Here is an 18,592-nt window from a genome sequence, read left to right as displayed (position 1 = left end):
CACTTCTCCTACCATTAACTTGTGTAACGAACAGTCATAAAAAATCTTGATAATATTAGTAAAATTAACTCGTAATTAAACATTCCCTTCATTTTAAACATTATAAGATGATAATATGAAAACTTATTTTAATTTTAAGAAAATTTTCTCGAATTAACTAAATACCTTCTAAAGTAGAAAAAAAACTTCCACAGTTTAATAATATTATTACATACCATTGTTGAAAATGCTCTCCCTTGTGGTTATTTATTAAATTACTTTGAAAGAAAGTATCAAGTCGATATACACTATACTAGAAAATTAAATATTAATTTTTTATAACGTTTATACCAATCAAATAAAAGGAGCTAACTTTTTTTGGTTACATTCTTCATTGTTCGAAAGACTTTCGCAAGTTGATTATTAGTAACTTAATTATCTTTACATTGTAGAGTTATTCCAAAGGTTTTAAATTGAATTCTCCAAAAGTATGAATTAAATACAATGGATTGTATTTTTATTATAGTTCTTTAAGTTTAAACTTGGTCGTTTAAACAAAATGATTTTATTAATAATGTTAGTTTCATATACTTAAACAGTAGTTTTTTTAACTGATAAATTGAACTTTAAACTAATTCAACAGGAAAGTAAGTTTAATTAAGCGTTATTGGGACTTATAGTGTCAATTAAAATATTAATATTTCCATTATTCATTGCAATAATTGCAAATAAAAATTACAAATATAAATTATATCATAAGACTCATTTAAAAACATGTTTCGCAAATTTACCAATCTTAAAATAGCGAATATGAGGCTAGTACGTCATATTAAAAAAATTCCACTAAAATTTACTATTTTAAACCAGCAGCTTTGTTGGTTGTGCAAAATCGTTCGGTTGGTTCTAATGCCACTTGCCATACTAGCAAGCCTGCTTGGTGAAACCGAGCAGATTTAAGGCAGAGGATGCACTTCTTGTTTTTCATTGGCGCCATCTATGGACAAAATCGTAAAACCTATGAAGTAAATCTGAATGGCTTTTCACCATTCAGTGGCAAGTTCTGCCCGTACAAAATACAATGAAAATCCGGAATCAGGCTGGTTTTTTACCGTAACAAAACAAGTTTTTGAAACAAAATTAAATCTAATTAATCAATTATACAATAAGTATATTAAAATTAAGCAAGTTAAAGCGCATTGAAATATTTTTTTTTTCTTCGTGAAAGTTACGAAGTAAATCTGTACTTGCAAAGATTTTATATCGGCAGAAAAGTCTGTATCGACCTACCATCTTGAGATTCGAATCTGCCACCACCTTGAGAGGCGCGCGCTCTGTACCATGAGCCACTGTAGCTCGTGAGTCGCATTATCAAGAAATTGTGATAGTGAGAATTTCCTTTGATATTGCATCAATTTAACAATAAAGTCAAATCACAGTTTTATTTATACGATACTCAAGAACATAAAGCACTTTTACATTGTTATTGTAAGTTAAATCAGAGCAATGTAATTGAATTTCAGTTAAGCTTTACTCTTATTTGAAAAATAAAGCACTATAGTCAGAATCGAAGATTATAATTTTTCTTTCAAAAACCAGCCACTTTTCAAGCAAATACTCTTTGGATTTTATTTTTTTAAAAAAATTAATAAATCAGTTCTTGTCAGTGTTCCAAGAAACTGTTAATGTTTTTCATATTTTCTTTGTTTTCTTGTTTCTCTCTTTCCCGTATCTCATGAAATATTTAGATCATTATACCACTGATAAGAAAACACTCCGGCGTATCCGCATCAAGAATCGGTGATAAATGACTCAATCAGTTCCTTCTGATAAAGATCCCTGACATTTTCTTTGCTCCGAACTTATTGGGAGAAGATGGTCATTAATCAGAAAGCTCTCTTTTCTCTCTGATGGATCGGGTATGCAAGTTTAAAACCAATTTATTTTCGTACATGCCATTTAAAACTGCATAGTTTGACGTAGCCTTTTGCAATATGCATTTGGCCCAAGTAAACAACTTTGACAGTGATAAGTTTACAAATTCTATAATCTGGTATTCCTCGGGAAGTGAGAATGTTGTTGTTTAAAGCATGAAATTTTAATACCAAGTATGCTTTCGAAATCTACACGCATATCACGTTATAAAAATAAGGCTTAATTTAAAGAAAATTATTTTGATATCGGTTAAGTGATTTTACTTCAAATTACTATGCTCAAAAATGTGAAGAAAAATTTTTTTTTCAATAATTTTAGACTTTTTATGATAAACTATATTAAAAATAAAAATTATACGGAGAATACTGAGATGTTCGAAAAGTAATTTCGCCACAGCCTACTCCACACTTAAGCCGCATAATCATTATTTATTTTGAGGGCTGATATCGCAAGGTTTGCGTGTGAAAAAAGTTTAATTAATCCTACGCAGTAGTTTTCGGTTGGTGCCCTGTCAAAAATGTAAGCTAAAAGCAGAGTTTCCGACTTATTTTACTTTTTTACAAACGGAAAGATAAAAACCCCGTTGAAAGGCAATAAAATGGTAGAACGGTAAAGCAAGAAGAAAAAAATCATACGATATATATGAAGAATATGCGTTAAAAATAAGCAGTACCAAAACCGATTTGCCAAATTTTAATCCGATCATTTTGATGCTAAAGATTGACTTCGTTCTGAAAGGCGAGTTGATGCTAATGAAAACACAAAAAAGGCATTAATTGATTCAATCAACACGTGAGATCACTAAGAGATTAAATTTGTCAAATTAGATCGTTCATTATAATTTGAAACGCCTAGGTTTAATCTCAAATCTCAACATATGGATCTCGACTAAGTTAAGTAAATGAAAAGTATATTTTAATGAATTTAATGAATCATTTAAAATAGTTTATTAGCTTATGAATATTCACTACAAATAATTTTCATAAGACGTTTATGTATAAGCGTGTGTGAGATATTGATATATAGTTCTTTTCTTATAAATAGTTTTGTACAATCTCAATATCTTAAACTAATATACTTTTCAAATTAGTACAAATGTTTTTTTCTCTTTTTTCTTGCTATAATTCAGAAGGTAATTTTAAAGTAAACGCAGTTTACTCTTATCGTAAATGAAAAGAAATGCTTATATTAATACTTTCTTTAGATTTGAGCGAATTTTTAATAATTTAGTTTAGGTCGGATTAAAATATTTTTACTAACATTAAACTATTCTCCTACTCTGATAACTAATTAGTTATCAAACTCTATCCTACTCTGATAATTAATTATTGGTTTAAAAAAAACAAAATATTTCCCTCACCAATATACTAGATTAACCATTAAAATTATAATCGATTAACAGTTTGTAATTTATTATTACAATAGCCTTACTGTAATGTTTCCTTTTTTTCTCATATTTCATGATATTTTTTTAGAATCTAAAAACGTTCAAATTTATTTTGTAACTCCAAATGCTCCGACTTTTGCTTTTATTATTTTTCACAATAATTTTTGATATAATAAATAACATGCTGTGCTTGTATTCCAAGAATACGTCAAAATATCAGTCAAAATATCAACAAAAAAATTTATAAATTAATAATTAATACATATGAGCATTTGTCAACTGACGCGACAAATAACAGCTTTTTCCGTAAAAACCAGCATTTGTTGCAAATGTAGCTCCTATATGACTGATTGCCATTCTAATGTTCTAAAAATTAAATATTATACTTTTTCTTCCATACCCAACTGAATATTGATATTCACCATTCGGGTATCAGAAGGGTAGAATTGTTGACCACTTTTTAAGGGGCACCATGCCCTTAAAAAATTTAAGATCCTGGGTAAAACAGTAAGAAATTTTTTCTGCTAAACACTACTCTCCCACTAAATAGCATGAGAAAAACCGGATTTTGGTTTCAGGAAAGCTTGCAACTGCAAGTTCAGAAAGAGACAGAACTAACGCTAAGAGGGTGAGGGCCAACATTGCTCCTTCAGTAAGAAGGATTGATACTACAGTGAAGAGAAGGAAAAAACATCCATGTTAGTCCGGGATTCGAATCCGAGATCTTCCAGACATAAGGTTAGCTTTCTGAGCTTCATACAGTCAGGTCGGAGGTTAATATTACATTTGAAGCACAGCATTCTTTAAATATTAAAACTATTTTTCCTAACCCCTTCCTACTCACTCCCGTGACATTTCCGGGCTGGAGTGTTCAGTAGTAACGCGCCAATAAGAATAAAACTAAGTCATTTCTTTTGTCCGGAAAACAATTTATTTCTCTTTTTACACACCAGATGGCAGAACCAGGATATTTTTAAAGTAATTGTAGATAATTAGTTTATTTTAAACTAGTTGTCAGCACTAATCAAATACGTGTATTAAGCAAAATAGGCACTTTTATGACCATTTTCTTGAAAATTGACCGATCGTTAAGGAGTTAATAACAATAATAATTATCATTACTTTTAATTTCGCGTTTAAAGACTTTAAAAACTTGTCGTTATTTTATGTGCACCTTCCTTGTACGCATAAAAGTCTGTCCGTCTGTTATGTTAGAAAGTGGTTTATATACAACACGTAATAAAAAAAATCGTTATTTTTTTCAGTTTATCCACTGGATATACAATTGCGTGGGCCTAGATTCACCATCGAACCTCCGGCAAAATCAGAATTTTCGAATTCCAGTGGAACTGTGATACCATGCCTGGCTGATGGTCGACCTACTCCGGTGGTCACGTGGATAAAGAATGAGGGGCAGACACTCCAGGATGTGATGGGCCTTCGACACATTCGGCATGACGGTGCTTTAGTTTTTTCACCTTTTTCAGCTGACGAATACAGAGCTGATGTCCATGCAGCAGTATACAGATGTGTGGCAACCAATAAAGTTGGTGCTATTTCCAGCCGGGATGTCTATGTTAGAGCTGGTGAGTTATTTCATTAAAATATTCCTAATCTAACTGTTTTACAAATTACTCGTCAACACCCTTCTTCTAACCAACTCAACTATGATCGATTCGAATTTGTTCTTTATCCGGTTTTAAGGAAATTTTAGGCTTTTGAAACTAAAAAGTTTTCTGTTATAATCACCTTTCTTTCATTTTCAATGAGCTACTTTAGTAATGAATAAATCTTTTATTTACTTATTTTTTTTTCTTGAAAATAAAATCACTTACTTGAACAACAGTGAAGTAAGCCAGCCACCTAAGCGAAAGATATATTTAATTTCTTCCTTTATTAGTATATTTTTTCATTTATTTATTAGTAAAGAGCAGTCTTAGGTCTTGTCTTATTTTTAAATTTAGAAATAATGCGTAGTAACTGGATTTCCCATTTTCATTTACTTGCCTTGAGTTATGCTATCCACATATTATATAAATTAAAAACAGGCTAAAATATTTTTTTTTAAATTTCTCATGACATTTTTACAATTTTAAAAATTGTTTAACGCCATTTATACCTACTAAAAACACAATACAACTAGAAGAGGATGGAGACTGGCTACAAAAGGGTTGGACAGTGCTGAGAAGGACTTAAAATTGTTGGGAATAAACAGGAGGAAAAATCTAGCTCAAACCTAGAGGAAGCTAATTGAGAAAGCTTTGGCCTGCACTAGGCTGTAGTGCTGACACTACAGCCTAGTTCTACACTACATTGTCGTAGTGTAATACGACAATGTAGTGAAGAAGAAAGACACAACTCATTACAGAATCCACAAAAATGACGACTCAAACCCATACTTTTTGTATTGTCATTCAATTCAACTCTGGAGGAGGTTTCAACTGAAGTTAAAAAAAGTTAAGATTTTGTGATATCTTATTATTGTGTGGCTAAGGAGGTGAGGACACAAAATTACCAGCGAATATTACTTACACTCGTCAGTTTAAATAATCGCATGTTTTTATATTTTCGGTACTTAACTTCTGATTCGTAATTATTCAAAAGGTATTCTGGTAACAAACAAAGAGTCCAACTTAGTAAGTCATCATTTTCAACATAGATTCCACAAACCTTGATATGCATTAACCCAGATTTTGTCCTCTCTCACTATTTCACTCTAAAGTCATTATTCTAGATTTTCTCTATTATAGATGTCTTTTGTTTCCACTTTCTTCAGGTCAACAATCAAGTTAGACAACGTAATCTCTCTATTAAGTTCCCACCCATTTTCTGAGTCTAAACTAATGGAGAAGCTTTCATTGAGAAGTATTGCTCATCTGTTTATATCGAAGTTCATAATCCTAAATAGGTGGTTTAGAGATTTTGTTTTGTTTAAGGAAAGGAATTCAAGTTAATAACAGAAACAAAATTTAAGGAAGAATGAAGTTTCAAGCTAAATGGTTTACAGCAATCTATTTCAAAAAAATCGTATCGAATGATCAGAATTGGATACCTGCAAATGATATCATGGTAGGTAAATCGTGGCATTCGTAGATTCCGAAGCCAATCAGGTTCGATTGACGCGCAATGGCGTCCCTGACGGTATCAAAATAAATTTGACTTCAATCACTTGGTTGGTCAGAATCACTTCATTTCTTTTCAAATTGCAAATAGTCAAAAAGAAAAGTTTCAGATTCCTTTTAGAGGCACTGCCAACGCCATCTGTAGATTTTACTGGTAATCAAATGAAGATTCCTCTTCAATTCATTATCCTTACATGGCCAAACAATTTGACTCTTTTCTTAACTACCAGTAAAATACTAAAGATTTCGAGGTGGGAAAAAAGCTTACTTTCTTAAAAATATATCAAAATATTTTTTAAAGTGGCAATTACATGAAATGGAATTTTTTTTCAATCTACAAGTACAATTAACAACATTATTTTATGCTGTCTATTTTTTGAAGAAAATTTTTTTATTGTTAATAAAAAAAAAATTCAAAAATTCAAAAAAATTCACATTTTAAAAGTTTAAAATGTGTAACCTAATCATATTGTAACTCTGTTTTAGCTCAAGAAATTAGATGCTTATTTGACAATGCATCTTTACCAAACACAAACAAGAAACATTTACAAGAAATTGTAAGCAACTTTAACATGATTTGCAAGCAAATTAAATCAATGAGATCCAATCTAAACGTTGCTGGAAATGAATTTGTTGTGATTGATGTTAGATATAAAAATACAGGATGATTCTTATTTGTAAAAATGTACTGCGTGTCCGTTTGAGTTTGGAAAGGAACTGAATCCCGTTTTAAACTGTGATGATGAGAAAATAACGACGTTAAAGTTTAATAAAAATTGTTTTGCAAAATTAATTATATTACAACTGCTTTAATAGTCTTTATTTGAAAAAGTTTATAATCACATGCAAGTATACTCTATATTTGCATCGTAATGCTGATTATTTAAATTATAAATCTAAATTATAATGAAATCTTTTTTTATAAAAAAAAATTGAGACTCTAAATAACTCAACTTTTTTTCACAAACTTTTGCATCGGAAAAATAAAACATTCATCGTGTTTATTTTATCCTTTTCGAATAAAAGGGTAAATTGGGGAATGTAAGAAAAAAGGAAATAAAACACGGAGAAAAAAATTCTGGTAAAATGACCGTACTGTATGATAAAAACATTTTAGGGGATAAAAGGAAAAGGAAAAAAAAACTTAAGTTTAGTATGCGAACCACAATATGCGGTATTTATGGCACTAGTTTGTCGATTTTAACATTATTATAACGGTTTGCCACAAATTCTAGTTTACTCTAAGTTCATATTACCACAAATTTAGTAAAACAGTCTAAACAGAAAAATTAATTTAACCTAATAAATGGTTTCCATAACATGTTTAAAAGTAAAATGAAAAAATTATCAAATATTACCACATTTACCAAATTTTAAGACGCATTATAAAACAATATTTTATTAATAGTTTTGCACAAATCATTACTGAAGCATTTCGCTAAAAATTACCGTACTGTTTAGTGTTCCCATAAAACCAGAAACACGGTAAACTTGACCTTATTCTGGTAGTTTTACCAATATTTTCTTCTCAGTGAAATTACAAGAATGAAGGATCGAAAATGTATCTTATGAAATAAATGAAGAAAAAAATGGGTATAAGCTTTGCTAACTAATATTAGAAGTGTAATATAAGCTTTAGGAACTTTTAATTATTCTTTGAATAACATGGAAATAACGAGAAAATTAATATTAATATGAAATCTAAAACAAGACATGAAATCATGTGACCATTTCTCCGTTGAAAATTCATTATATATAGACTTTCAACTTTTACGTCCGTCATAAAAGGCAACTTCAATTTAATTAACATCTTCTGCGGCTGTTAATTCTTATAAAATCTGTCAAGTGGCTATTAATACCCGTTCTCAAAATGCTTTAAGTATTTAAGTTAATTATTTCGTTTGATTAATTTTGTTCGCAATATTTTAATTAAAATAAATAACACTCTTAAGTAAATGGTTTAGAGTTGAGAAATAATGCTTGAGGAATCTATTACCTGTATAACTTGATTGATCGTCAATATTACGGAAAATAACTGAGCAAAATAAGCGTATTAAACTTCTCAAAAATGATTTTAATTGCTTTCGATACTTTTGATTTTGTTCTGAATTAATATGAGAGTTTTATTTAAGGAAATATATAGCTATTTTATATCAGAAAAACAATTCAGGAGCGCATATCTCAGATCAAATTGATGGGACAAGGCAAAAATTTTTCAATGAATTTCTATTTATGTTTCAACATTTCCGACAGATGGTGCTTTTAGGCTTTTTTTACCTTTTTGAACCATTTTGATTTATTAGATAAAATTATCTTTCCCTAATTACGACATGTGATTTTCTCTAATGGTGAACACTTCAACAAAATGATTATTCGAAGCACTTTCAGTTTCAACCTTCAACTATTTTTTTTTCCGATTTTTATCAATTTATTGATTTCTCTACAGTAATTAATCGAATATCGATTTTACTTTCTCCTCACTTAAATATTAGTTTGCGCCCTCCAATATCTATACTTTTTGCTTTTTTTTAAATTTGATAACGATTTAAAAAAATGCGTATGGCCTTTACAAAGCAGTCATTATGAAATAGTTATATTAATACATAATTTAAATAATATAATACGAAGTACTGGAATTAAAGATCTGTATCCTTGTTGCGCGTCAGAATTAAGATATAGTTTGCGACTTTAAGGAAAATACTCATGGTCATGACTCAATATAGTTTAAAGATAATATATTCATTTCTGCAGATTGACCTATTTTCAACCTATTATTTTAATTATAAGATACAAAATTGTTTCAATCTTAAATATTGTATCCAACAGAATCATGTTTCCCTCCAAATTGAATAATTGAATCCTGTAATCCTGCAGAATAATAAGGCTGAACTTAGCACCATGTTTAAATTTCAGCAAAATTTAACGATATTAAAGTTAAGTTAGACTTGTATACAGAAAAATGAATTTTGGTAAAATTACAGCATAGTAATAATTCTAAAAAAAATTTAGAAGAAAGCATAAGTCTAATTAATAAGTATTCTGGTTCATAATTCTAGTAAAATAATATTAAAAATTATAAACTGTATTCAAACCATTCATTTGGTAATTTTTAGTCTTTATATGGTAAAGGTTTCCCGGAAGTTCTGATTTTCGAAACTAAATTTCTTATTATCACACATTTAATAAAACATTCACGACTTTTTAATGGTTAAATGGTTAATGATATCATTCAAACCAAGTAAATGGTTTAATGCCATGCTCTAAGGTATTATAAAATTACCAAATTTTATAACATATTACGAAACCATATTTTATTGTTAATTTTACAAAAATTATTAACACAACACTTTGTTAGAAATTACAGAGCTTTTTGATGTTCCCGTAGAGCCAAAAACTTGATTAATTTTTCCATAACTTTTTAATACTTTTTACTCAGTGTTTTGTCTCAGTATGTTTTGCCTGTTTGCAGACAGTTCCGAAATACCTCGTAAAATAACACGAGTTATTTTTCACAGTAATTTAAAATTAGTTATATCTAAATATTTCTTACTTATAAATTATAGCAATGTATCAAAAGTATTCTTCACCGTATTTTTCTTATTAGCTTTCAAGTTCGATTTAAATACATTTAATGAAATTAAAAGCAGCAAAACATAATAATTCAGTGTTTAATTATTAACTAATTAATTAAGTGGAACTAACTAAATATTTTAGTTTCAAAATTTCGAAGAATACTAGGATATTGTCTTAAAATTAGATTTTTATATTATTCATATATTCTGCATTGAGATATTAAATTTTAAAATTTTGTTTTCAAATTAATCAAACTGTTTTCAAATACAATTCTTTTTGTTTCATCAGTTTATGACATTGTAAGCAAAATTATTGAAGATTATTATTCGGGTATGATTTGAGTTTAAAAAAATAAACTTTTTTAAATTAGTTATCATATGAGTAATATGCACAATACACAAAGTCAAAAATACGTTTCTTAAAAATTATTGTATTTAAAATTATTTTCTCTAATAAATCTTCCTATTTACAAATTAATACTTTACTGTAAAAATATCGTAAACACACAGAAAAAAAACTGTCAGCTGATGTGGCAATAATCAGTTAATATTCCAGTATAAACCTGTTTTTTTCCCCAGAAAAATACCGTTATTTAAAAACTTTTTTAAGGTGTGAAATACTGTTATTTTAAGTAAAACTGTGTTATTTTAACAACAAAAAAAACTATTAAATAACTAAATATCCATTGTGGTCGGTGCGAGCCAAGATCTGAGTTCGTATACACAGTCAATGCCGGAACTCGAACCCGGGCCATTCGATTGGATGGCGAACACTCTGTCCCCTGAGTCACAGCAACTCTATCACCTAGTTATGAAGAGAAATTTTAAGTGTCTTTATCTGAAAACTTCCACTTATTTAAATCATATTAAAGTGCAAAATTGTTTGAAACTATATTTGCCTACCCTCATAGAAATGTCTGACAATTTAATTTATCGAAAAAATAGATCTAACGATAGATAATTATCAGCTAGAGTATCAATTCGACAATGAAGTCGAATTGCAATTTTATTTGTATGATGTTCAAATTCACAAAATAATTTCGGAAAAGTCAGAGCAATTATATAAAATATTCGTAAAATGATTTAAAAAATGATAAAATTATCTTATGGTAAGCAAATCTGCTACACCGAAAGCTTGAGTATTCACTTTAAAATAAATTTTAACTAATAACAAATTTTTATTTAAATGATCAATTTAATTTAAATTCTGATAAGTTTAATAATTAGATTATCATATTTGTATTGAATTAAGTTTAAAACACAATGCCTCAAGTTTACAGAGATTATTTTAATTTAAAAAATGCATTTTTCACTAATGTAAAAAATATATTCAAAAATCTAAGACGAAAGTCTTATATCTTTTAAATAAAAAAATGAAATAAGACACTAATATTTCTTGGATGCAGAGTCAGCAATTTCTTCTGAAGTCACGGGGTCTCTTCTTATCGATTTGGAAGGAATAAAGTTCTCTTCTTTAACAATGAGTTGCAGTAAGAATCTCTTATCGGAATGCCCTAACACTTGGTGAACATACGATACGTTAAGTAAAGTGCCAACCATTAATAAGATCTTGCAAGGACCAATTATAGGTCGCATTACCAGATACTCAAATAAATGAGGATAATGCTACAGATAACTCTTTTCTTCAAGCATTTAGCCAATTTTTCACCTAACAATGCAATCTCATGAAGGAAAAGAACTTATATAAGTAACATCTAACTGCATGTTTCTAAAGTGTAAAATTCTATTTAACATTTTTAGGAAAATTCTTACGTTTTAGTCATAATTGGATATAATTATTAATGTTAGTACTTCTAATAATTTTGTTAATACTTTCTACTGTTAATAATAATTAGCTCTTTGAAAATAATTAAAATTTACCAAGTTGCGTCATAAATAACTTTCGTATCAGTACTTGATGTTAAAAAAATATAAATATTATTTTACAGTCTATTACGAAATGTGTGTAAAATAGTATTTTTCTACTTTTAAGAAAGTGTGTAATTGTGGCTTAGACTATAATATCTGAATATAAATTTGTTGCAATCTTTTTATGGGAGTACTTTAAACAAAAGTATCATACATTTTAAACTTAATTGAGCGATATTATTTATCAACTTCAACGGAACAATCGTTTAATTTAATACTTTTCTGAGTTCGCAAGTTGAACAAATTTATCGTACTTATTAAACTTGATATCATGATGTTATCGTTCAGCTTGAGCAAAAACATTGTCCAATTTAACATCTCTATAAGTTGGCAGGTTGAACTAAATTATTATACTTCGTAACTTGATTTGACTTCGTAACTTCACAATATTATAGTTCAATTTGATTTAAAACATGGTTCAATTAAATACCTTTATAAGTTTGAAAGTTATAATAAATAAGTTATAATAAGTTTTTTAAATTTGGTATCACAATAATATTGTTTAACTCGGTGGGAAACATGGTTTAATTTAATTTCGCTATAAGTTTGCAAGTTAAAAAAAAATCGTACTTCTTAAACTTCATTACGTCAACTTGAAAGGAAACAAGGTTTAACCTATCGCCTTTATGAGAGAGCAATAAAATTGCACTGTGAAGCCTATTGTTAGTAAAGTTCGACGCTGTTTTGAGTTTTTTTTTACAATATTTAAAAAAAAACTGACATTCATTAATGTTTCGCAAATACATTTCCAAAAACAGAAGATTCTTAATTAAATACTTTTATATCTAATGTCTGAAAGTTTCAATAACTTTTTAATAATATTTTTAAATACAAATTATATCAAAAGAAATATTTTCGTTTCTAATGGTAAAAAAAAATAAACTTCGATAATAGTTTAGTGCAACTACATATCCGAAAATTTACGTTTGCGACATTTCCAAATGTAACATTCATTTCTCTAAAATATTTCATCCCGAATTTAATTTATCCAATTGACTTTAAAAAAGTGAATTCGCACAAGTCAATGGCTTTCTTACATTCAGTTAATACAATTTTTAGCATTAAAATGACTATCTGACCGATGAAAGCTCTTCTATTTTCGAACTTTCTCCTGAAAAACGCATTATTGAATGCCAAGGAAAGAAATCCTTTTAAGACATAAAATGTCAAAAGCTATTTTCGTCATTTTTTGTTAAAGTGCTGAAACTGTAAAGTGTTTTGAATTATGACACACCAGGATGTCTTCTCTAAGTAACCTAAAAACGATTTTCTGCGGGGAATCGTCTCTATCCATTAAGTTAACGTCTGGAGGAATTTCACAACCGCATTCACTTTTTTTCATTTTAAACTTTTATTTCGTTCATTATTCAGCTTTGTTTATTTTCTTATTCCGTGAAATAATTTCCGTTCGCATTTAAAATTCTTAACCGTTTGCTAAATATTGGAACACATGTTAAATGCTTTCTGAAATGAAGACCATTATGTAGCATTGGAAAGTTTATGTTCCGTTAACTTTTGCAAACTAATAGAAATTGATTTTTTTGTATTTTTAAATTATTTTCATAAATAATTTTTCATTCTAAACAACTTTTTCTACCCTTAAATATTACAATGTATGTGAAATCCAACTCAATAGCTTGAATTATATTGCATTGAAAACTATATGTGCCATTGACTTGCACTGTACTAAAAATCAGCTATTTCACACAGTTTAATGAGGTATTTTTATTTAAAAGGTTATTGTAAGTGCATTTCATTTAAAGTAATGAAATTCTTTATAAAAATCTTCAACGAATTAATGCTGCATGATATAATATGCTAAGTGATCATGAATGTTATAAGCATCTAATAAAAATTATATTGAAAGAGGAAATTAATTTCATGTCTCATTGTCCTTCCACTTTAATAAAGTGAGATGTTCCCTACAGCTAGTATAAGTTTTTTTAACCATAAAAAGTAGTATTTTCTCTAATTAATATATTTTAATGTTTCCAATATTGTTTCTATTGTATATATATGCTGCGGTTGACGTAATGAATCTGGTTATTACAAATAATATTCTATGTTATTAATAACAACCATGTTTTTCTGTAAATGTGATAAATTACGCACATTAGATGGAATAATTTATAATTTCTAAAGACGTTTTTTCAAAGTTATTAATTAGGAACAATTTATTAAAACTTTAGATAAGTTTACATAATTTATATTCACAAATACCTCGAGAGTTGTTAAAGGAATTTTGTTATTGAAGTTGTGATTGAAAGGAAAAAAACCTCATTCAATCAATAATTAATTCAATCTGGATGAATTCTTCAATATTTCAGAAAGGAAACCAATCGAAAATTTTTCACCAAATTCACAACAAGGTCTTTGGCGAAAAAAAATATGTCATTTTTGGTCTTAATTAAGAATTTTAATATGCTCTCTCGAATAGAAACTTAATGATCTGAAACTTTAAATCATCTTGACATATTGCATTAAAAGTTTTAAAAAAAACTTAATTTTTCGAAATTTCTAAATTTAAGTAACTACTGTTACCATTCAAACCCATGTACGAAATTTTAAACAAACGCCTACCATTATTGCTACAACAATATTAGATTAAAAGAAGCCATTTTAAATATATTACTAAACATTAAAATGCAATAATAATCTCTTTTCTTCATTCTTGAAATCTAAGAGTATCATACATCTTCAGAAATCCACCTATATGGTGCCCATGATAAAGTGCAATCTAAAGAGAAAAAAAACTTAATTTTGGTGAAATCCGTTTCCTTGAAGAAGTAACGATAGTTATTTCGTCACTCTGATGAAATTTTAGCTCGGAGCACAAACCAGGAGACGGTTTCGTCAAAAATTAAATAAGCTTCGTGAAATTTGAATAACCATTTGTTACAGTGTAGGGAAAACTCTATTTTTCTGTTATCATTCTTAACCATTTTAAATTTAGAATTTTCTTATGCACTCCTTAATAAGAGCTTAATCCAATTCATTTAAATCCTATGAAAAATTGTCTTGTTGTAATTACTATATAAAAATTTAAACCAAAAACTGATTTCTAAAATTATATACCGACTGCAAGACAATCAAACCCATGTTCGTTGAAATTGTTGCTACAACAATATTACATTCAAAGAAGCTATTTAAAATGTATTACACAACGAAAAATCGCAATAATAATCTGTTTTCCTCATTCTTGAAATCTAAGAACATCATACATCTTCAGCTGACGCACAACAACGCAAACAGTTTCAAATTTAAGATTTATCTTACATCATTAATAACACTAACTCCAAAGCCATAATCATCCCTCTTACACAGAAAATGCAACTGACGCATTCTCAGAAAATTCTTAACGCGTTAAAAGAATCATATTAGAAGAGAGAAGCTTCTATTTTTATCCAAATACTGCCATTCATCATTCTAAAATTATTGCCTTCTGCTGAAGCTAGAGGATACCCCCAACCATTTATCCTTTTTACCCCAAAAAATACCAAAATTCTGCATTTTCTCCGAAGATTATCGCTCTATATGGCTTGTTTCTAGGGAAAAGTTTGTTTTGTGCTTCAAGGGAAGCATTTTTTCCATGCTTCTGAACAAAGTAATTATGGCTCTGTATCGGAAATTGGCTCTTATTTTCCTGAAGTATATTATGAGCTAATTTATCAAACTTAAAATGAAATTAAAAAGAATTTGATAGCTCAAAGGGTTTAATTAAGTAGTGGAAATGAGAGTGTCTACGAAGAATTCAAGAACAAGTTCTGATATTTAAATCAAAATATTTATTTTTCTCAGAAAAGATTTAAGTGCTTAATGCGAAATAATAATTAATATTCAATATTTAACATAAGTCAATTTTTTAAACCTAATTCAATGAACTTCTAATTTAATTTAAAAGGTATTTTTGAAAAATTGGGACCCGTTCACAGATCATTAAAAATAAAACTTTTTTTTCTAATTGATATGGGCCCTCCACTAAATAGTTTACCATTAAAACAAATCTTTTGCAAAATATTTTATCACAAAAATGGTCTCTTGTCAATATTTTTGTTTTTGAAAGTCAACTCTTGAAAAATTCAGTCGCTGACATTTCTAGTTCACGCTTTTAAAACAAAAATTTCCATGGGCCATTTTGCGTTAATCAAAAAAATCTTGTCATGTGTGATGTTGCTACATCACACGTGCGTTGTTATTCTACTGCTCAATAGTTTTTTCAGTTTTTGTTCATTTAACCACAATAGGCTTCCACTAAATTTAACTTGTTCAATTAATTTTTTTATATCGATTATTCCCAACTTAACTTTAACCGAGTAGCAGTTTGCTCCTTTCCGCGTGCCTTCTTGCCGTCAGTTGAGGAAGCCACGGTATGAGAGAAATAACGTTCTCATTTTTGAAACTTTTAAGCTCTCACCTTCCAGTTAAATTTTTAGTACTTCACCCCTTTTAATGTGTAAGATGTAAAATATTTAAATTTCAAGTTTATCAAATAAATGTAATGGTAAATCATATTTTGTTTAATTTTGAACTTTGGCAAAGTAAGATGCGCAACACGTGTGCCTTGTCGCCAATTGTTGGCGAGTTTCCATGGTAACAGTCAACAGAAAATGTGCGTTCTACATGAACGATTAGATGCCATATAAAGGGAGCCAGCTCCATCAAAGCGAACCATCATGAAATCTACTGAATAAAGAGAAGTTTTTGCAATTTGAACTAAGTGCCCTCTATTACTCAATTTCAAAAAGCACCTGACCAGCTGCGAAATCTGGAGATCCTTCTGGAACGAAGGATCAGGTAACTCACTTGGACAATGTTTTCAACTATACGATCCTTTATTCATTTTTAATGTAATGATCTATTTCCTTATTTACTTCAATTAATTTAAATCGTAACTATACTATATCATGTTTTATTATGTTTTGTAAAACAGAACCTTCACAGAAAGGATCCTATGAAAAAGCTTCTTTTTCCTTAATGGTAGGCACTGAACTCTCATTCTTCGCTTCGGAAGATGCCGGAAGTGTTGCTCATTTAAGATAGGTACCAGTGGACACCCGTGTAGAAGAACCCTGTGGACACACGTGAACCTAAGTCACGAAGGGGAGCAACATTACCCACGTCACACTGCCACAGATATCAGTTCATTGGGTGGGCCACATTCACACAACAGAAATCAACATACAGATTTTAAAAAAATCTATTTTGTGTGATTTTGAACAAAATCAGTAAAAGAGTCGCATGCATTTTCAAGAATCGTGCATATTTTCGCCGTCGCAAAATTATGAGTAGTTAACACGAATTTCACAACTTCACGAAAACTTGATTTTTCGCAAAAAATCTCAAATACCTCCAACACAGAGAAAAAAGTACGGTTAAAACTACCAAAAATTTACCCTGTTTCTGTCTCTATGGAAACACCGAAAATCTCAATACTCTTTTTTACACTTTGGTAATGATTTTGGTAAAGAAAACAATGAAATATGGCATCATAGCATGTGACAAAAGTTGGTAAATGGGATACAATTTGATAACTGTAGAGCATGGCATAAAAACCATGTATTCAATTAAGATTACTTTTCAGTTTCGTATTTTTTACTAAATGTGTAGTAAAAATAAGTATAATTTTGAACATTATTTTTCGCTAAACCATTGTCATGTGAACAAAAAGTTTATAGAATAAATTGTTTAAATACCGCATATTTTTGTTTTAATTATCGGAATTACTTTTACTTTTTACCAAAGAATTTATTATCTTGCATGATTTTAACTTTACCAGAATTTTTTACGGAGCAGAATTTCTAAAGAAAAGCAATTACGAGGGATAGTGAGCGTAGCGAGTATGGCGTAAAGTTCTCCAAAGAACTTTACGCCATAATCGGCGTTTTTCAGGTATCCGTATGACTTATAGGTCATCAAAAAAATACAATATAATTATAATATCAAGTATTTATTAACTGGGAAACTTTGTACTTATTCATTGGTCAGAACCATTCTTTCACTTGGTTATCTTAGTACTTATTTGTTAAATCTCCAAAACCCTAAAAAATTTACATGTTCCCACTCACGTTTTTTTTATCTAGTGAGCAATATACAACAAGCTATTTTTCACTGTTCATCTGACTAAAGCTTCAGATTTCAAAAATATTACGAACTTTTTAAAACATTTTGTGTATGTATATATATATATATATATATATATATATATATATATATATATATATATATATATATATATATATATATATATAAATATACATACATATATATATATATATATATATATATATATATATATATATATATATATATATATATACATACATATATATATATATATATATATATATATATATATATATATATATATATATATATATATATATATATATATATATATATATATATATATATATATATATATATATATATATATATATATATATATATATATATATATATATATATATATATATATATATATATATATATGATCTTTATGAAAAGCATTCACGCTTCAAAATCAGTTTTTCATACTTATAAATCTGGTCATTAAAACAAAAGTTATTCAAGATGATATTATTTTGTTTCTCCCTGTACTCTGATACATTTATATAATTTAATTAAATTTCATTACTTAGGAAATTAAAAAAAGGAATTTATTGACATTAGGA

General features: G+C 28.5%; 1 protein-coding gene across 1 annotated transcript in view; it reads left to right on the top strand.

Annotated features, from left to right (window-relative positions):
• LOC107446015 (cell adhesion molecule Dscam1) overlaps positions 1-18,592 on the top strand; it is a 195,532-nt gene that overhangs the window by 28,441 nt on the left and 148,499 nt on the right. Inside the window, exon 2 of the mRNA XM_043052767.3 lies at positions 4,564-4,884. Coding sequence (XP_042908701.3) covers positions 4,564-4,884 — 321 coding nt within the window. The remainder of the gene's footprint in view (positions 1-4,563; positions 4,885-18,592) is intronic.

Source organism: Parasteatoda tepidariorum, chromosome 10, assembly GCF_982258835.1.
Source record: "Parasteatoda tepidariorum strain Cologne lab strain chromosome 10, Ptep-v5.0, whole genome shotgun sequence".
NCBI classification, from domain to species: Eukaryota; Metazoa; Arthropoda; class Arachnida; order Araneae; family Theridiidae; genus Parasteatoda; species Parasteatoda tepidariorum.
This window is presented reverse-complemented; position numbering and strand designations above follow the sequence as displayed.